Below are 21,763 nucleotides of genomic sequence, written 5' to 3' on the forward strand. Positions count from 1 at the left end.
ATATATAAACCAACAATATATGTCCGAAGGTTTAACTGTGTTAATGTATATAGCTTTAAATGTAAGCTATTTCTGATCGATTGACGGTGTTGCAGATTGCCGTAAGAAGGAGCTAGAGGTCATAGTTTGCAGTCTCTGTTATACTCTCTCTCTCTCTAATATGCTTTGTTACACATTCTACTCTCTGTTGTAGCTAAACTGTGTTTAAGTTTAAGCTTGGTATCTTTGTTTACTTTCATGACAAAGAAAACTGGTTAGAAGACTTGTAATTTGATATTCTTTGGACTGTTATTGTGATTATTATGTGTATGACCTGGACTGTTTATCAGACTGTGCTATTTCTTAAACGGTCATTCTTTGTCACGTGGACCAGGTGAAATTGGAGCCTTATTTGAAAAGAAACCATCACAAAAACAATATATATGATAGGGAAAAAAACATGTTCTTCTAATGAAATAAAAATGAAGATGATTGAAGGTGAGAGAACAGCGATAGAAAAAAACTTGCTCTTTCGAATGAAGATGATTGAAACTGATGAAAACTGGAAACTCAGCTTCCTGGTGTGCCACGGAACTGCTTTTCCGGTTTCTGGCGCTCCTACCCACATGTGTCAAGGAGCTGCTCTTTTGGTTTCTGGTCCGGCACTTGGTGCTGGACAGGTTCGCCAAACAGTTGTATAGGGCCTCCTGCTTGGGTAGGGTGATGGGCTAGAACAGTGTTTCCCAACCTTTTTTGAGCCGCGGCACATTATTCACATTTACAAAATCCTGGGGAACATTGAGCTGGGGAGGGGGGGGGGCTAAAAAAAGTTTGGACAAAAATAAAACTCTTCCTCCCTTTCGTTCTATTTCTCTCTTCCTCCCTCTTTTTCTCTCTTCCTTCCTCTCTTTTTTGCTCTCTTTCTCTCTCCTTCCCTCCCTCTGTCTTTCTCTCTCCCTCCTTCCCCCTCTCTTTCTCTCTCTCTCTTTATTTCTCTCTCTCTGTCTCTCTTGCTATCTCTCTTTTTTTCTCTCTCTCTTGCTATCTCTGTTTCTTTCTCTCTCTCTCTCTGTCTCTCTTGCTATTTCTCTCTTTCTTTCTTTCTCTCTCTCTCTTTCTCTCTCGTACACCATGCCGGCAACAGCAGCATCAGGCAGTAGCCAGGGGTGGCGGCAGAGCGGTCGACTGCAAGAGGGAGCCCTGACGGCGGTGGCTGGACGTGTTGCTGGATGCTGTACATGCTGACTCTACGCTGGGCATGGGCGTGGGGCTGGTACCTCCATCCCAGCCCAGCCAGCGGGCCAGTGCCAGCACCGCACCTCCCGCATGTACGACGTCCAGCAACACGTCCAGCCACCACCGTTGGTGCCTCCACCCTGGAGCTCCCGCTCGCACCCGCTTGCAGCCGCCATCCCCTGGCTACTGCCCAGTGCCGCTGCTGCTGGCGCCCTCCCGCTCTCACTGCCAGTGCCCTCCTGCCGGGCCCCAAAGGTCATTTGCTGCTGCCCCCACCAGGGAAGCTCCAGCTGGGCGGGGCGCTGCCGATGCCGGTACCTCCGCTCTGGATCTCCCACTTGCAGCTGCCACCCCCGGCTACTGCCTGGTGCTACTGCTGCCGACGCCCTCCCGCTGGGCCCGAAAGCTCACCTGCCGCGAAGAAGGAAGGTGTGAAAAATGAAGCTCAGCTTCCGGTCTCGGAAGCTGAACTTCGCAGCACACCTGACCATGTCTCATGGCAAACTATGCGGCACACTGATTGAAAAACACTGGGCTAGAAGACCTTCAAGGTCCCTTCCATCTCTCTTCTGATTGATTTGATTACATTGGGGCTCTCGGTTCACAAAGTCTGAGGCTTTCAATCAGCTACTAATAGTCGAGTCATATGTCTTGAATCTTTTTTCTAACTCTGTTGTGTTTTGAAGCTCTAATTGCTGCCCCATTCTTTCAGGGAGCTTCATTTCCTGCTCAGAATATTTTGAATTTGTCTAGTTGGAAATGTTCCTGTTCAGTTAAAATAAATTCTTATTCCTAGAATGTCTGTCCCCGTCCATGATGCTGTGCAGATGTTATGCGTGTTCATTCGAAAATATTTTCCGTAAGCTCCAAGCTTTCATTTGCATCAGCAGCTAGACTTCCCAAAGGTGGGGTCCAGTCATGTCATATGGCCTAGACTTACCTAATCAAACTCTTTGCTCTTTCCCACTACTGTAGTTCAAATACTGGATGTCTGAAGTGTTGATGGTGTGTCATTCTTCCTATTGATATCAAGCTATTCCTGGCATATCTAGATCAGTGTTTCCCAACCTTGGCAACTTGAAGATAGAAACATAGAGAAACATAGAAGACTGACGGCAGAAAAAGACCCCATGGTCCATCTAGTCTGCCCTTTTACTATTTCTTGTATTTTATCTTACAATGGATATATGTTTATCCCAGGCATGTTTAAATTCGGTTACTGTGGATTTACCAACCACGTCTGCTGGAAGTTTGTTCCAAGGATCTACTACTCTTTCAGTAAAATAATACTTTCTCATGTTGCCTTTGATCTTTCCCCCAACTAACTTCAGATTGTGTCCCCTTGTTCTTGTGTTCACTTTCCTGTTAAAAACACTTCCCTCCTGAACCCTATTTAACCCTTTAACATATTTAAATGCTGGCTGAGGAATTCTGGGAGTTGAAGTCCAGATATCTTCAAGTTGCCAAGGTTGGGAAACACTGATCTAGAAGATTCTACTGCCAACAAAGTAAAGACTAAAGGAGGAGGAGGAGACTCTAGAGTCCTTGGTGCTGTCTAAGCTTGGTTGTTTCTTTGCAGACATTTCATGATCAAGCTGGGTAACATCATCAGTGCTAGGAGGAAGAAGACTATGGGGTCCTTGGTGCTCTCTGAGCTTGGTTGATTTCCTGCAGATGTTTCATTACCTAAACTAGGTAACACCAAGGGTGCTAGCCAGTGCTATAAAAAACATCTGAAAGAAAAATCGCCATGCCCAGAAAGCATTAAGGACCTCTCATTTCAACCCGAGCTGCACATATCTTTCTTTATTTCTTTTGGTTTCTGTTTGAAGTCATTAGGGAATGTTCCTTAGCACATTTCCCTTCTTCTCAGGAAATTGGAGGCGGATGAAAATGAGCAATCCTTAAAGTGAAAAAGGATTCCACAGATTTTGAGTGGACAAATCATTTTGGTTACTCCCTATGAATTAATTGTTCATTTCTGAAAAATGAATTTATATCACAGTCCCGCTTGCATTGTAATGTTATCACTGCTAATGTAACCTTAGCTATGAATCTCTGGAGAGATGGGGAAAAATTGGAATTATACTATGTTCCTTTCTGTTTTTTCTTTGCTCGCTTTTATCTTGATTATCTTGATTAAAGTAAATTATTTAAATAGATACCTGGTACATACCTCCAAACAGAATATAGGGAGTTCTCAACTTTACGATCACAATTGAGCCCAAAATTTATGTTGCTCAGTGAGACATTTGTTAAGTAAGTTTTGCTCCATTTTATGACTGTTCTTGTCATTGTTGTTAAGTGAGTCACAATAGATAAGTAAGCAACATACTGTTTCAGACAAGTGACTGTCCAGTCTTTCCTTAAAAACCTCCAGGGATGATGTGTATACAGTAAGACCTCACCTATCGCTGGTGTTACGTTCCAGACCGGGCCGCGATAGGTGAAATCCGTGATGGGGAATTTATCGACTGATAGTCCTTATTTAAGTATTTATATTGTAATTGTTTGGTAAGTTTTCATTGTTTTAAATGTTTATAAACCCTTCCCACACAGTATTTATTTTAGATACAGAATTTAAATACAGTATTTACAATTTAAGATATATATTTTTTGAAAAACCTACCGATTGAGTTCCGCGGGCTGTTTAAATCTGCCGACGGACACCCGCGAACCAGCGAAGATCCGTGAATGATTTTTCTCATTAATATTTCTTGAAAATCCGCGATGAAATGAAGCCGCAGTAGGTGAAGCGCGGTATAGCGAGGGACTACTGTACTACAATTGTAATAATAAAATTGCAAAGTAAAAAGACCGACAAATAGAAGTAGAACAACTGTAGCAAAAGGAGTAATGCCAATAGTGTTAGATGCTGGGGTGTAATCCCAAAACATCTGGAGCACCACTTGAATGCCATTAGCACCGACAAAATTGATCATCAATCAATTGCAAAAGGCAGCTTGACTTAGAACATCCTACAGCAGTGATGGCAAACCTTTTTTTGGTTCGTGTGCCAAAAGAGTGTGTGTGCCTGTTGCTAGCACACACACACGTGCCCACATCCATTCCCTCCCCCATCCACGCATACACACACACACACGCGCTGCCCCTATGCCTGCGCACAATCCTCCCGTCCCCGCACATGCGCACCGGCCTCACTGAAGCCTGGGACGGTGAACAAACAAGCAAACTGGAAGTTTACCCATTGTGTGGACTTCAACTCCCAGAATTCTCATAGCTGGCTGGAGAATTCTGGGAGTTGAAGTCCACAAGTCTTAAAGTTGCCAAGTTTGAAGACCTCTGCTCCAGAGGGTGAAATGGCTTTCCCCAAGGCCGAAAATCAACTGGCTGGCACACCCATGCGCACTGGAGCTGACATAGAGCAATGCCTCGCATGCCCTCCCATATGGCTTTGCGTATCACCTGTGGCACGCATGCCATAGGTTCGCCATCATGGTACTACAGCAGTACCTGTAACAACCAGCAACATTTGCCTCTCCCAGGTCTTTAAGAAGGACTCAAAATTCCAAATCCTTCTAAACATCTGGATGAATGGATGTCCAATAAATCACCCTAATAAAAATATATTAAAACTACATGCCATTCAACTTCCAGCAACTTTTAATAGATTATTGCGTGATTTGTAATTTAAAAAACCATTTTTCTCACATTCCCTTGATTAATTCTAGAAACAAGTTGAAATCCAACCATGATTGATGAATTAAGTCAACTACATACTTAAGAGTTCTTTGAAACTTTTCCTCCAAACCAACTTTTTTAGTCATTTTTGACTGTCTCCACAATAGACTATTGTATTTGTATTTTGGGGAGAAATTTCTGTGAAGGGTTAGCAGGAAGGAACAAAGTTGGCAGCAAATATCAAAGAATAAAATTAAATTTGGACAATTCGGCTTAAACCAAATGCACAACTCAATGTTTGCTGTTAGCTTTGAACAGTGCATACAACTAGACACTAGACATCAGTGAAGTTCATCCTCATCCCCAAATATGTTCTTAAAAATCTTTTCTAAATATTTGGGAACTTGTAACTGCAATGGTTTAAACCAATTCAGAGGCCTGGGAAAAGTTGCAACTCTACAAATTGTGGTTTATGTTGCAAGCTATTACAGATTCCAAATTTGTCTTAGCTGGATTTTTTTAGAATTCCCCAGCATTCCGCAGACATTCCTTTTAACCAGAGGTGTGCAACTTGATAATGCTCTCCAATTCCCTAAAAACTTGTATCTTCAAGACCCCGTTCAAACAAAGTCTATTTTTTGACCTCACAAAATGAGACAAAAGAATTGGTGAGCGAAGAATAACAACAGGAAAGATGGCTAATTTTAAATGTAATTACATTCAGTGTGGTTTCAGTGTCTGGAATTTTTTTTAGAGAGGTTCATCATGTCATTCCAAAAAAAAATAAAAAATGGCTATACCAAAAGTCAAAACAAGCAACACTTCTTTCTAGGAAGGGAATTGGTAGATTTGTGTGGTGGTTGTGAATCGAATTTGTGAAGCTGGGCATAATTTATCATACCAGCGTGTGAGCATGGTAATTTATTTTAACATTCTTTTCAGGGAAGAGTGTCCAGTTATTTTCTGTTTTGGTGTAGATATGTCAATAACAGTAGGGTCTGACTTATAGGAGGAGGAGGAGGAAGAAGACTTTGAGCCTTTGTTAGATGGCTGCTTTAGAAGACTAAGAAAAAGACAAGAACACTTGTATGGGAAAAGGAAGTAGTCTGTAGTTTGTTAACTCTAGGGAATTGTTGGCCACTCCCCATAGGTATTTAAGGGTGGCAGATGGGAAATTCAGGGTGGAGTTTCAACGTTTTGGAGTCATTTGATGTTTGGGGGTTCCAGCCATGTTACACTAGCCAACTGTTATTTCTCTGTTAAAAATCCTTGGAGTAGAATTGCCCTGTATGTGGAGAGACTAGAAAGCAGTAAATGTAAGTCAGTGAAACTGGAGACTCTTTATCTCATAAAGGAATATGCAATTAGCTTTGATCTTCGGCAGCAGCCTAGCCACTGGACTGTTATCTCTCAACTCCTCAATGAGAAGCTGCCAAGATGAACTCACATGCATGACTTTGGCTTGTATAAGTGATGCTTTCTATATGAAAAGATTGATTTGAAATATCAGCACATGGATTCCTCCTTTGTTTTCAATCTGCATAGACCCAGAATAGAACACTTTACACCAGGGGTGCGAAAGGCCCAGGGGCTAGATCCAGCCCACTGGGGACTTAAATCTGGCTCGCAGGGAACCTTGGAAGCAGTGAAGGACCAGCCCAGGGTACTTCTGCCAGTGAAAACAGAGCTAGCCCTAGCTCTCCCAAGCTCCATCTTCACTGGCACAGAAGTTGCAGGAGGCCGTCGCTGCTGAAAACGGAGATTGGGAGCCCAATTTCACCGGTAGAGCATCCGGGCTGCCATAGGCACCCCTGACATGATGACATTGAGCTGGCCGCACCCCCTGTTCCCCCCCCCCAAGCAATGTCAAACACAACCCTGATGCAGCCCTCAATGAAATCGAGTTTGATACCCCTGCTTTAGACTCAGGCCAACAATGCAAATGTCAGCCTTCCTAGATTGGAAGGAGCTGGACTCAGGCAGGTTGAGGAGCTGCTCTTCCGGTTTTTGGTCCTTCTGCCCTTGCGCGCCAGGGAGCTGGTTTTCTGGTTCCCAGCACAGCGCGCACATGCACTCCCATTTCAGCACTCGCCAACACTACCATGTGCCATTATGGACAAATGGTTGTCCAATCTCTTTAAAAACTTCCATTGATGGGGCACCCACAAAGCAAGTCCTTCACCTGATTAATTGTTCTCACTCTCAGAAAATTTCTCCTTCATTCTAGATTGGATCTCTCCTTGATTAGTTTCCACCCGTTGTTTTTTGTCCTGCCTTCAGGTGCTTCGAAGAATATGTTCCAATGCTTGAAGGTTGACAGCTCTTCAAGTATTGGAAGATACAGTGATACCTCGTCTTACAAACGCCTCATCATACAAACTTTTCAAGATACAAACCCGGGGTTTAAGATTTTTTTGCTTCTTCTTACAAACTATTTTCACCTTACAAACCCACCACCACCACTGTGATGCACCACCTCTGGACTTCCATTGCCAGCAAAGCACCCATTTTTGCGCTGCTGGGATTCCCCTGAGCTCCCCTCCATGGGAAACCCCACCTCTGGACTTCTGTGTTTTTGCGATGCTGCAGGGGAATACCAGCAGGGGAATACCAGCAGCGCAAAAACAGGCACTTTGCTGGCAAGTCCGGAGGTGGGGTTTCCCATCGAGGGAGCCTCAGTGAAATTGCAGCATCGCAAAAATACAGAAGTCCGGAGGTGGGGTTTCCCATGGAGGGGAGCCTCAGGGGAATCCCAGCAGTGTAAAAACGGGTGCTTTGGCTGGCAAAAGGGGTGAATTTTGGGCTTGCATGCATTAATTGCTTTTCCATTGATTCCTATGGGAAATATTGTTTTGTCTTACAAACTTTTCACCTTAAGAACCTCGTCCCAGAACCAATTAAGTTTGTAAGACAAGGTATCACTGTACATTAAAGCAGCAAGGTTTATGGACTGACTGATCTCCACCTCTGGAAATATCCCAGCTGTGATTTGATCTTGATGACTAATTATAATTTATAAAGCAGGATAGATAGTGCCTCTTTTTTAATCAGCATTTTTTTCCCTACTGATTAATTTCTAACCATAGGTTAATTAGGGGGCAGGAGGCTGAAAGGATTAAATTTGCCCTGCAAAGTCTTGTACACTGCATGTGTATGTTTGTGTGTGTGTGAGAGAGAGAGAAAGAACAGACAGACTGAATGACCGGCTGAATTTTAAACAGAAAATTCAGTGGAAAGATTTTGTCTTGAGTTTCATGCTAGTGATTACAAAAGCCAAGAATGTGTTTTGGTTATTGTGGGTCTCAAAATGCATCTTGACTGTAACTGGACAGGAAGCCAAGTGATGGTAATGTTCAAGAAAACTGGAAATTCATATTCTTAAGAATAGGCTTACGTGTAGCTTCTCAAAAATAAATTCCTTTCTTTTGAGTTTGTTATTAATTCCTTTTTTTTTGGAGTTTAGGAGAGATGATATTACTCGAGGGGGAAAAAGATTAACAATACATTACCTTTTCTTTGCATTACTTTAGGTAGTCCATATCATTATTTTATATGTTTTATATATTTTATTATATTTTTTAAAAAATGATTGTAAGCTGTTCATTGAGAGTTGAGTGGGGACACACATTTAATCAATGATGTTACGATTGTCTCCCCTTCCTCATTCTGTCCTCATAGCTACTTGATCAAGCTGAACTGTGGCTTGTGCTAAGTCAAGATTTAGTTGAATCTGAATGTGAACCAGAGAGTAAGCAGCGGATTATGACTTATGGTTGTGTAACTCATTGAAACCATAATTTGTAGTAAGATGCTGAATTTTGGATTGCCCTAAGAATGAATTTATCTTGATATGGATTATTTGCTGGAGTAGCTTGGCCTGGTAGAATGTAGCAATAGCTCTTAGACATATATATTGCTTCATAGTGCTTTACAACCCTCTCTAAATACTGTAGTTTACAATGTCAGCATATTGCCCCTAACAATCTGGGTCCCCGTTTTACTGAACCTGGAAGGATGGAAGGCTGAATCAACCTTGAGCAGTCATGATCGAACTGCTGGCAGTCGGCAGAGTCAGCTTGCAATACTGCACTGTACCTCCACAAGGAATTTTTTTTCCGTGCTTTTATACTATTGCAGGAAGACCTCCTTATCTTGTACCTTAAGAGGGACACCTGATCCATTGTCATCAGATGTCATTTTTCTGCCGCGCAGTATTACAGTAGGGATTAATAAAGTGCCACAGTTGATTGAGAACACTGTGGACAATCAAGAAAACAAACAAATGGGATCGTAGAATAAATCATAGTTCCCACGTCAAGCACAAAGGACCAGGCTCAAATTACCATGTTTGGAATATATTATGTCAAAGCTTGGCTGTCTGGTGAAAACTGCAATACTGCAAAAGGTAGAAAGAGAAGAGGAGACCAATAGCAAGACTTAGTTACACAGATGAAGAGGATACAGTGAAAGACCAGGTTAGGGACAGGTAGTCATCTGTGTGGTTGCTAAGAGTCAAGAATGAATCAAGAGCACACACATCATCAGTTGAGTCAATGACAACGTGTTAGCAAAGTCGTGAGGTTCATCTTCTCTTTTGCTGTGTGGAGAACTCATTTTTCTAGCTGGTTGGACAAGCTGTTCCACTGAAAGGGAGCAACCTTTCTAGAACATGTCGCTAGCTACCCACTGCACTACTGTCAAGGTATGTGGGATTGAGGTTGAACCGGAGGAACAGTCAGATTAAGCAGAAAGGTAGCCCATAGCTGCAGTTTACCCACCTTGGAAGGATGGGAGGCTGAGTCAACCTTGAGCCAGTAACGGGCCGCTTCCAGAATGGTTGGGATTGCTGTCCTGGTAGGGTAAATGGCAATGTACACACAATCTGACGTTAGTTGGGGGAAAGATCAAAAGCAACGTGAGAAAATATTATTTCACTGAAAGAGTAGTAGATCCTTGGAACAAACTTCCAGCAGACGTGGTTGGTAAATCCACAGTAATTGAATTTAAACATGCCTGGGATAAACATATATCCATTGTAAGATAAAATACAGGAAATAGTATAAGGGCAGACTAGATGGACCATGAGGTCTTTTTCTGCAGTCAGTCTTCTATGTTTCTATGTTTCTATCTGTGCATCCCTTGGAAGCTGCCGTACGCCAGGAGTTGGCCGGTAGCGCCGGTGGCGGGCATCCCCTCGCTGCCTTGAGCCTACTGAGATTCGATCTGCCAAACTGCTGGCAGCTGGTGATCAGCAGAAGTAGCTAGCAGCACTGCACTCTAACCACTGCACCACCGAGGCGCCTATCATCATCATGGCACATTGGGTTTGTCAGTCATCCCTGATGCTACCCAGATACATCAGAAGAATTGAATCCCTTCACACTTTCAGGAATTTGCATGCACGACAACAACAGAAATCTCAGTAACATAGGAACAGAGCACAAGCTGTTTTGCCAAACCTTTTGAAGATCGCAAATATGTGGCATCCATCCTCTTGTCTCCTTCGCTTCTGACCATCTGGCTTTCATGGGACTTTTCCTTCTCATCCTTTGCTCAGGGCAATATATTTTAATGAAAAACAGCTCATCTTTTGGTCTATTCAGATTGAAATCCAGTTCCTCTTCCTGTCTTTCTGAAATGATCCAGCTTAATGACAGTTTTCCTTGGCCGAATTTAGTTTCTTTGGTCTCTTGGGTTGGGTACATATTCTGTATTTTGCAACACTCCTTTATATGGTTGAAGAAGCAGAATCCAGGCTCATTAACTTTCAAATAAGTGGTTGTGAAACCATGAATAAATAAGCGCAGTGGGAAGATAGACTGGAGAAGCATCTGAGATTGGCGGAGGTAACAGAATAACAGAGTTGGAAGAGATCTTGGAGGTGGTCTAGTCCAATCTCCTGCTTAAGCAGACAAACCTATATGTAAGTGATGGCGAACCTTGTTTGCTTTGTGTGCCAAAAGAGGATGTGTAGATATGTTAGCATGTACGCATGTGCCCACACCCATGCAATGTGCACTTCCTACACACTGCCCCTGTGCATGTGTGCAATTCCCTCCACCCACCATTCGCGCACATGCGCACAGGCCTCCCTGAAGCCTGGGATGATGAAAAAAAAGCACAACAGGAGATTTGGGGAAATGGATTTCTGGTTTGCCTGTTGTGCTGTTTTTTCCACTCCGGGACTTCAGGAAGCTTCCCTGAAGCCTCCAGAGTGCGAAAAATAGGACAACGGAGAAACCAGAAGTTCGTTTTTCTGAACTTCTGATTTCCCCGTTGGGTGTTGTTTTGCACTTGTGAAAAAAAGTTTGTTTGCACTTGTGAAACGATCTTTCCCGAGGCCGAAAATCAGCTGGCTAGTGCATGCATAAGCACTGGAGCTGACATAGGAGAACCTCTCACCTGCGCTCCAATAAGGCTCTGCATGCAAACCAGTTTATAGTAGAGGGTAGACTTAGTTTAGTCTTATATTTGTCTGTCTGTCTGTCTGTTTGTTTTTTCTATTTCTATGCTGCCCAATCCCAAAGGACTCAGGGTGGCTTACAATAACCATATAAATACAACAGCAATAAAAAGAAGTCGAATATACTAAAACTCTAAAACCCTGATTAAAAACACGTAATTAAACAAGACAACAAGCATGCATGCCATTCATACAATTTGGCCATGATAGTTGTTAGTTCATGGCCCTCAGGGGTCAAACATATTTAATATGAACTGTATTAACACCCACCCACCCCCAAACAGTCACAATTGGGGGCAATTGCAACAGAGGCATAAACAGGTTTGAGAGCTGGGTAGTGTGTTCCTAAATCCATGGATTAACAGGTCAGGAATTGGGATTGATTCCTGAGAAATTTAAATGCTGGAGTTCAAACTTTTAGAAGGGTCTTCGTTAGTGAAATTCAGCCCGAACATATGGCAGGGTGGTAATTGAAGAGAGGAGTTGTAGAATGAAACCTTTTGATGGCACTGGGTTGGGAAACGGATCCATGGCAAGTCATTTTTTGTGATGTTGGACAACCTCTCTTTATTCCCAACTCAAGAGGTGAATGGACTTTCACCTTCATCATATTGATTGTTTCCTGATTGCTTACTTGCACCACAATGACTATCATTGTGTTGTATCTCATTATTCTTGACAAATGTATCTTTTCTTTTACGGACACTGAGAGCATATGCATCAAAGACAAATTCCTTGTTTGTCCAACCACACTTGGCCAATAAAGAATTCTATTCTATTCCAATTCTTCTATTTTATTCCATCCTATATTCTGCTCTGCTCTGCTCTGCTCTGCTCTACTCTACTCTACTCCATTCAGCATAGAGTTGAATGTAAATGACGTGACCATGGGGATGCTGCCAACAGTTGTAAGTTTGAAAAATGGTCATAAGTCAGTTTCTTTCAGTGCCGCTGTAACTGTGAATGGTCATTAAATGAACTGTTGTAAGTCGTACAAAAAAAGCACCATTCTGTACTTCCCCAAAGGGTTTTTTCCCCCTCTTTTGTCCTGTGTGTCCAAAAATTTACCCTTTTCTATAATATTCTCACTGGAAAAATGGGAAGGGAACAGCCACCTTGATGCTTCAAAGGGCCCTTAAGGTCACAGTTTAAGTAAGGTGATAAAATTCAATAAAATAAGTCCTCGAGGTGGTACGCTAATTGGCCTCGCCATGCCAGGAGGATCCAAAAGGAAATGCTGATTCTGGCAGCAGGATTGTTTTGGTTCCGTTGGGAGCCATTTCCTGGCATGGCGAAACAATTCTGCCCTTTTCTACCAGGTCTGGGGAGGGCAAGAGAGCCATGTGGCTAAGCTTGCCTGGAGGAAGGGGAGATCCAAGCCTCCTCCTTAGCCCGAAGGAACAGACTCTGGTTTATTCCAGTAGCAAAAGATGCCTATGATTCTTGTGGGGCTTGCACAAAAGGGTTGGGGTTTTTTAAAGGCCTTGCTTATTCATAGAAGGACTGGCACAATGTTGTTAGTTAAGAAACTGATGAGTTTCTTTTTCAGGGACCCAAGGGTGATCAGTACCCTCCCTCCCTCCCTCCCTTCCTTCCTTCCTTCCTTCCTTCTCTCTTCTTCCTCTCCCTCCTCCTGCTCATCTCCTCCTCCTCCCCTTTCCCACTCTTCCTCTCCTCCTCCTTTTTCTCTCCTCCTCTCTTCTTCCTCCTCCTCCTCTCCTTCCCTTCCTCCTCCTCCCCTTTCACACTCTTCCTCTCCTCCTCTTCCTCTCTTCCTCCTCCCCCCTTCTCTTCTCGTCCTCCTCCCCTTTCCCATTCTTCCTCTTCTCCTCTCTCCCTCCTTATCGCCTCCTCCCCCTCCTCTTCATCTCCACCTCCTCTCTTCCTCCTCATCTCCTCCGACTCTTTTCCTCCCCCCCCCCCCTCAGCCTTATGACTCTTACCATTACGACATTTTGCTTTCCCTTAAAAATGGCTGACTGAGAGTATGCAGAAGTTAATTTGCCTGAACCTTAGGAAAAATGGCAAACAATTCAATATTATTTAATATAAATATTCAACATTTATCCCAGAATAATAATAAAATGTAGTTGGGCTACACACTCCTGGTGGAATCAGTTTGTTTTGCCATTCAGATTTTTTTTTTATTTTTAACTTTAAAGAATACAGTTAGCACAACACCCATGACAGAATGGAAAATGTGCCCCTCTGTTGTCCACAACTCCCTCCTTCTTCCCCCCCATTTCTTCTTCCGTTTACATCTCTTGAGCAGCTCAACATTTCCCCTCAACAGAACTCTTTTTAATAGAAGTCTTTCAGTGGGGAGAGCTCAGGTTTCGATTTTCCTGAGTGCCCAAGATAATTGCACTCCAGTAGATACAGGATGACGTAGGAAGTGAGGAGGGACACCCCAGAGACCTCCATTTAGAAGCACAAGAAATAATTGTCTGTGTAAATGGGTAAACAGAAGGTTAACAAGCTTTCCGTATAAGCTGGCTCTTTGTTTGAAGGTAAAATAAGTTTTTTTCCCCTCTACTCCAGGAGAAAAGTATGAGGCAACAACTTTTAACCCGCAATTGAAGTCCTTTGCAAACCGGAAAGCAATTAGTTGAATGCCAAAGCACACATAGAGATCCCAAACATACATACATACATACATACATACATACATACATACATACATACATACACATGTTTTGTGGGTTTTTTGCTGAACTTGAAAATTAAGGGAGACTAGGATAGATCTATTTCGGCCTTATTTTGGCCTCATCAGCTAGCCATACCCACTGAGACTTGAACCTGCAACCTTTGCCTTGTAAGGCAGAGAATTATCCTGTAGGCTACAGTATTTGTTTTCGTAGATTTTCACGGGTACAGGTATGATGGTCTTTTTAAGGCCTAGAGGCAAAAAGGAGCTGTGACGTTCCTTCAATATACCAGGGTAATCCAACAGAAAACAAAAAACAATATGTGTGTGTGTGTGTGTGTGTGTAAATGTTGCACAAAGCAGTATTGGACTCCGCTGTGGTTCTTGTAGAAATGTTGATAACTTTCCAGTTATAGTTTGAAAATTAGGAGGTTACAGTGACATCTTTAATTGTTTATTTCTTTGTTTCCTCGCTCATTATGAACTTTAATGAGGCTGCCCAGTTCAAATAATGTGACATAAAATAAGGTGGGAGAGGGAGGAGAAGCAGTGAATATCCCCTAACAGTGTTGGTGAACCTTGTTTTTTTGCTTGGGTGCCAAAAGGGCTTTCCGAAGCCAGCGGAGGGTGAAAAGTGGCCCAATGCGAAATGAACTTCCGGTAGGCCATTGGGTCCATTTTTCGCCATCCACAGGCTACGGAGGCTTTCCTGAAGCCTTGGGATGGCAAAAATGGCCTCCCCCCACCCGCCCTCCAGAAGGCTAAAAATCAGCTGGCCAGGACGCACATGCGCGCTGGAGCTGACATGGGGCAACGCCTCGCATGTCTTCAGATATAGCTCCACATGCCACCTGTGGCACATGTGCTGTAGGTTCGCAATCATGGTCCTATAACAATAAATAGACAGTACTTAAACACAACATGTAAAATGTGAATTTTACAGGTATCTGCTTTGAAATACTGGAACAAAACAGTTTGCAAAGGATTAATAGATTCCAGAATTTTCCTTTCGATTTCCAGGATGTTCACAAAGTTTCTGTCTGTAACCGACAAGTGAAAACTTTTAAGATGCCTTGGTGCAAAAATTGGTATATTGATTTATTTACGCGTCGCACCCATGGTTGATGTAACAACCCACTCTATAGAAAAATGTAAATACCACTCCACTCCATGCATCCTTTGATTATAAAAAAATTCACTGTATTTTCCATTGCAATTCTTCTTCTTCTTCTTCTTCTTCTTCTTCTTCTTCTTCTTATTATTATTATTATTATTATTATTATTATTATTATTATTTACTGATAAATGTTTAATACTTGGCAACAGCCTGATTCTTAATACTGTACTTGTTTACAGAAATACACACATTTTATTCATCACTTCCTGCTAGATATCTTGTTTTAGATAATATACATTTTTCTACTATAGAATCTAATAGTTTAGATTTATATTTGCAGAGTTTATCATCATACCATCATATTAGCATAACTTATAGCATGTTATTAGAGAAACTCCTAACATTTTATCTTACCCCCTTGGATTTTACTTTGGGGTTGTGTATTTTTAAATTTGACTGAATAAACATTATTACGAATCCTGGTTAGGTTCGTTTAAAAAGAGTGACGTTGAACCACATTTTCCACTCACCTTCCTTTTTTTTTTGTCTTTTACAGCCAACTGGGTACATGGAAAGCTCCATTTCCTACAGTTCAATTGAAGATATTCAGTTGCTCTCTTGGGAAAATGCCCCAAAGTATTGTTTACAGCTCACAATCCCTGGAGGAACAGTCCTGCTGCAGGTATAGTAAACACCATTGAAAACTTGTTTTGCTTTCTTACTGTTGAATCTTTCACTTACCCCCCCCCTCTTTGCTCAAGTCCTCCCCCCTTCCAGTATTTTATTATATACTAGCCACTTGCTGTGGCTCAGCCTGGTTTGTCGACCCTAGAATATGCAACATATAACTGTGAGAAGCAATCCGTATATAGATCTAAACCGCACGCACGTATTCGTATGCAGCCTGTCAAAATATGAAAGCAATCATGAAGGTCCTGCATGTTTTTACCTGTCATAGGTGTGACATCTATATAATATAGGTAATAAAAGCACGCATATTCGAACGCAACATTGTATCAAAATTTCAAAGGAATCGATGAAGAACATTCGGAGATTTAAGCTTTTGAACAAACAAATATTTACATTTTTATTTATGTAGATTTATTGATTAGACCAGTGTTTCCCAACCTTGGCCACTTGAAGATATTTGGAATTCTGGGAGTTGAAGTCCAAATATCTTCAAGTGGCCAAGGTTGGGAAACACTGGATTAGACTATAGGCCAGGAATGGCAAACCTTTTGCCCGAGTGACCAAACTGCACATGTGCGCGTGCTCAATCTGAAAGGTGTGCACATGCAAATGTCCATGTCCAGGCATGCGCAGCAGGGACCCGAAGACCAGCTAGCCAGCGGGAGGCAGGACACTCCAACACCAGCAGTGTGACAAGAGATAAGATCTTTGACTTTGATGAGCCTCTATTCTGTCATTTGCAGAGAAACAGAAGCTCATGAAAGAAACTCAACAGAGATCTGACTTTGCACGATGGCGCATGTGCCAGCTGAGAGGGCTCTGCATGCCACCTCTGGCACACGTGCCATAGGTTTGCCATCACGGCTGTAGCCATATCAATGTACAGGTTGAAGCACATATTACCCAAAAAATTCTAAACAAACAATTTAAAAAGGAGAGTAGGGTAAAATACAATAGTTACAGGATAAAATACAATAATTTTAATGTAATAAACATGTAAACTAGAATAAAATGACATAAAATTATATTACTTTATCACCTCTGCAATCTACCCAAATCAGGCCCACATATTTCCTTCTTCCTACGTAAACACGGATTGGATTGAATGGCAAAACACACACAAATTAGCAGTATTCAAAGCGTCTGTTGTCCCTACTGTTCACCTACCTAGCTATCAAGGAAGTTGGTTTCCAGTGTTGTGATCGATTAATTAGATGTTGTTCTTCATTTTTCCCAAGGGATCAAGGCCATATGCAACCACCACACCCATCTCCATAAAATAAATAGGAGCATGATTAAGTTGTACATACCAATGTTGAGTTCACTGGAGGATGTGTTTTGAAATTTCTTCCTTCTCTTAACTGTGGCGTAATACAGTGGTACAATACGAAGAGGGAGGGAGGCAGTATCGGGTTCCTACTGGTATGGATGACGCCGCCGCACAGGTAGCAAAATTTGAGCTGCGTGTGCAACTTTGTCTCTGCATGCATGGGTGTCCGAGTGAGATTTTGCTTCTGCGCATGCGCAGGAAGCAAAATTTTGCAAGGGGATGCGCGATTTGTCTATTTTTACTTATGCGCATACAGAAAAAATTGCTGAAATCTCTCACGTGCATGTTCCCTTGCAAGATTTTGCTTCCTGAGCATGTGCAGAAGCAAAATCTCACTCAGGCACACAAGCGTGCACACCGGAGATGCGAAGCTGCGCACACAGCTCACCAGGAGCAACAACCCTCGCCTGGAGGGAAGGTGTGCCTTTCTCGGTTCTTGGAGCCTGATAGTTGATTTGGCAATAGCAATAGAACTTTAACCCCTCCACATTGCTTTACATCCCTCTCTGAGCGGTTTACAAAGTCAGCATATTTCCCCCGACAACCTGGGTCCTCATTTTACTGACCTTGGAAGGATGGAAGGCTGAGTCAACCTTGAGCCAGTCAGCATTGAACTGCTGGCTGTGGGCAGAGTTAGCTTGCAACACTGCATTCTAATAGGGAGGGAGGGAGGGAGGGAGGGAGGGAGGAAGGAAGGAAGGAAGGAAGGAAGGAAGGAAGGAAGGAAGGAAGGAAGGAAGGGAAAAAAATAGCAATAGCACTTAAACTTATATACCACTTCACAGTGCTTTACAACACTCTCTATCTCTAAGCGTTTTATCAAGTTAGTTTTTGTCCCCAACAATCTGGTTCCTTGTTTTACCAATCTTCACCAAGGATGGAAGTCTGAGTCAATCTTGAGCCTGGTGAGATTCAAAGTACCAAATTGCAGACAGCTGTCAGTCATCAGAAGTAGCCTACAGTGCTGCCACTGTGTCATTGTGGCTTCTAACTTTGTCTGTCCTGTAATTGATCTAATTAACATTGAAAAGTCTCATCAGCTTTGAAAAAACTTTCCAATACATTAATATCAGGATATTTCACTCTACCACATTCAGATAGTCCTTGACTTACAACCATTCATTTAATGACCTTTCGAAGTTAGAAGGGCACTGAAAGAGGTGCTTAAGCCCGTTTTTCATACTTATGACCATTGCAGCATCCCCGTGGTCATGTGATCGAAATTCGAAATACAATTCGAAATTCGAAATACAATTTGTTGTATTTTGATTTGTTGTATTTTCTACGGTGAAGCCAGATTCAGTTAAGAACCGTGTTACTAACTTAACAACGGCAGTGCTTCACTCAACAATTGTAGCAAGGAATTTCGTAAAATGGTACAAATTTCACTTAGCCACTGGGTTAAACCGGTGCAGAAGTTTGTGATAAATTAATGGCTCTCTATAGAAAGCCTGATGTTTATGGGAACTTGGGAGGGGTGGTTTTCATGAGGGGACAGATGCAGCCACAAAACATTCTTTTGAGTGGTTCAAGGCCATCCTATGCCCACCCACTGGGGGGAAGCGGAAGGAGGACTTGCCACGCTGGCACAATCTGAGTGGGCAATTTGACCAGTTGTGGATGGGGGACAAGGGAGGTGAACTTTCATCTGGATGGGAAACTCCGATCCAGGTTTCCCTGTGTGAGTGCCAGGATGGCTCTGGAAATAAATTGGAACTTTGAGGAGTACTTTGACTTGGACTCTGATTTAGGTTGGATAATAATAATAATAATTAATAATAATAATTTATTAGATTTGTATGCCGCCCGTCTCCGAGGACTCGGGGCGGCTCACAAGAAGATAATACACAATATACAAATATAATAGTTAAAAACAATTTTAAAAACCGTTATAAAATAGCCATACATGGATGCTACCTGGAACCTTGACACGCTGTCTTGCTTAGCAGTATATAGTAAACTTTTGAGCTCAATTGTGGCCTTAAGTCTAAAGGCTACCTGTACAGCAGGAGGAAGGTCCCTTCCGGGATGTCCCAGACCCAGGCAATGGGAAGGATCTGAAACAGTAGTGGGTTGCATCCGGTACGGTCCACACTATAGTGTGGTAGCGGAAATGGAGATGCACAGGCTCCCACGCGAGATTCTGCTTCTGCGCGTCCGCCAGAAGTTAAATCCTGCGTGAGGATGCAAGAGTTTGCAGGTTTTTGGTTTTATTTATTTATTTATTTATTTATTTATTTATTTATTTATTTATTTATTAATTAATTACTTAGATTTGTATGCCGCCCCTCTCCGAAGACTCGGGGCGGCTCAGAACACGTGGAAACAAATCATAAATAATCTGACAATTTAAAATATTAAAGATTTTAAAAAGACCCCATATACTAACAGACATACACACAAGCATACCATACATAAATTAGACATGCCCAGGGGAAGATGTTTCAGTTCCCCCATGCCTGACGGCAAAGGTGGGTTTTAAGGAGTTTACGGAAGGCAGGAAGAGTAGGGGCAGTTCTAATCTCCGGGGGGAGTTGGTTCCAGAGGGCCGGGGCTGCCACAGAGAAGGCTCTTCCCCTGGGGCCCGCCAACCGACATTGTTTAGTTGACGGGACCCGGAGAAGGCCCACTCTGTGGGACCTAATCGGTCGCTGGGATTCGTGCGGCAGGAGGCGGTCTTGGAGATATTCTGGTCCAATGCCATGAAGGGCTTTAAAGGTCATAACCAACACTTTGAATTGTGACCGGAAACTGATCGGCAGCCAATGCAGACTGCGGAGTGATGGTGAAACATGGGCATACCTAGGTAAGCCCATGACTGCTCTCGCAGCTGCATTCTGCACGATCTGAAGTTTCCGAACACTTTTCAAAGGTAGCCCCATGTAGAGAGCATTACAGTAGTCGAACCTTGAGGTGATGAGGGCATGAGTGACTGTGAGCAATGAGTCCCGGTCCAGATAGGGCCGCAACTGGTGCACCAGGCGAACCTGGGCAAACGCCCCCCTCGCCACAGCTGAGAGATGTTTTTCTAATGTGAGCTGTGGATCGAGGAGGACGCCCAAGTTGCGGACCCTCTCTGAGGGGGTCAATAATTCCCCCCCCCATGGTGATGGACGGACAGATGGAGTTGTCCTTGGGAGGCAAAACCCACAGCCACTCCGTCTTATCCGGGTTGAGCTTGAGTCCACGCATGTGTAGAAGCAAAGAAATTACCAAAAATTGGGGAAATCTTGCATGCACAAGCGTCCTCACATGAGATTCCACTTCCGGTGCATGCGCAGAAGTCAAGTCTTATGCTGATGCACGCCCACCCACTGGATGCCCGCCTGCCCATGCTGGTCTCCGGGAGCGCACCAGTAGCGCTGGAGGCGAGGAGCCCTTGCCTGATGTGAAAGGATCCCCAGCAATCATAGGAAGGCTTCAAAAAAGGACGGGAAAGGCCCTGTGTTCGAGATTCTCTGAGTATCAGAAAAATAGACTTCCAGCTTGTTTGTTGTTCTGTCGGGTTCTCTAGTAGACTTCTCCCAAAAATTCACAGGTACAAATTTCAGACACACACACGTTTGAAAATTCAAAACAATGTTCTTTATAATGAAAATTCACTTAAACTAAGCCCTCTTTTGGTGTAGCAAAGAGCACTCGTCTCCAAACAAACTGGTAATTTGTACAAGTCCCTTATCAGTTCTGTGATACTTAGCTTGCAGCTGTGAGGCAATTCACAGTCCTTCTTCTTTCACAAAGTGAAACACACTTTGCCCTGGTTTAGTTTCAAAGCGGGGGGAAAATCAGCACACAAAAGGTCAAAGTCAGTAAAGCAGTCACGAAACACAACAATCAGATAATCCTCCACAATGGCCAAACCCACAGGCTGCTCTTTATAGCAGCCTCACTAATTACCACAGCCCCACCCAACCACAGGTGGCCTCATTTTCTTTGATAATAATCTCTCAGTTGTTGTTGCCTATGCATCGCTCTCCGCATGCGTGGCGGTATCATTAACTCTTGTTCTGAATCCAAGGAGGAGCTAGATAATTGATCTCCTTCTGAGCTGTCTGCCACACTCTCCTCCTCCCTGTCACTCATGTCTTCTTGGTCAGAGGAGCCTTCATCACCAGATTCCCCGGGGGCAAAACAGGCCTGCAGCATGTGGATGTCTCCCCCACATCCACAGTCCTTGGGGCAGGAGCTGGGCCAGAGCTAACCACAACATTTGTAATGCTGTTTTTTGCATTCTGGAACTTTAGGAAGCTTCCCCGAACTCTCCGGAGTGCAAAAAATCAGCACAACGACAATCCGCAAGTGTTTCCCGAACTTTTGGCTTGTCCATTTTTGCATGTTTTTTGCATGTTTGAAGTTTACCATCAGAAATGACAGAGAGATTCAAGAGAACTAACTGCATCCGCTCACATCTGCTGCCTGGCATATGTCACACACCAAGGCAACCAAAGCCATTTTAATCCCGCTTCCCGCCCCAAATCCTGCAACCGGCATCTTTCCACTAATATCACAGCGTAGATTAGGTGGGGGGTGGGGGGGGTATTAGTTTCCTGAAGAAAATCTAAGCTATCAACATTTGGACTGCACATAACAATGTTTTTTTTTTTATAATAAATTTTTATTGGTTTTTTAATAGTTTACATACAACAGACATATAACAGT

The 21,763-nt window shown here is 43.0% G+C and overlaps 1 protein-coding gene across 1 annotated transcript in view; it reads left to right on the plus strand.

Annotated features, from left to right (window-relative positions):
- The window catches only part of CMIP (c-Maf inducing protein), a 206,665-nt gene that overhangs the window by 104,249 nt on the left and 80,653 nt on the right, over nucleotides 1–21,763 (plus strand). The window contains exon 2 of the mRNA XM_070760446.1: nucleotides 15,641–15,766. Coding sequence (XP_070616547.1) covers nucleotides 15,641–15,766 — 126 coding nt within the window. The remainder of the gene's footprint in view (nucleotides 1–15,640; nucleotides 15,767–21,763) is intronic.

This window comes from Erythrolamprus reginae, chromosome 9 (assembly GCF_031021105.1).
Source record: "Erythrolamprus reginae isolate rEryReg1 chromosome 9, rEryReg1.hap1, whole genome shotgun sequence".
Taxonomy (NCBI): domain Eukaryota; kingdom Metazoa; phylum Chordata; class Lepidosauria; order Squamata; family Dipsadidae; genus Erythrolamprus; species Erythrolamprus reginae.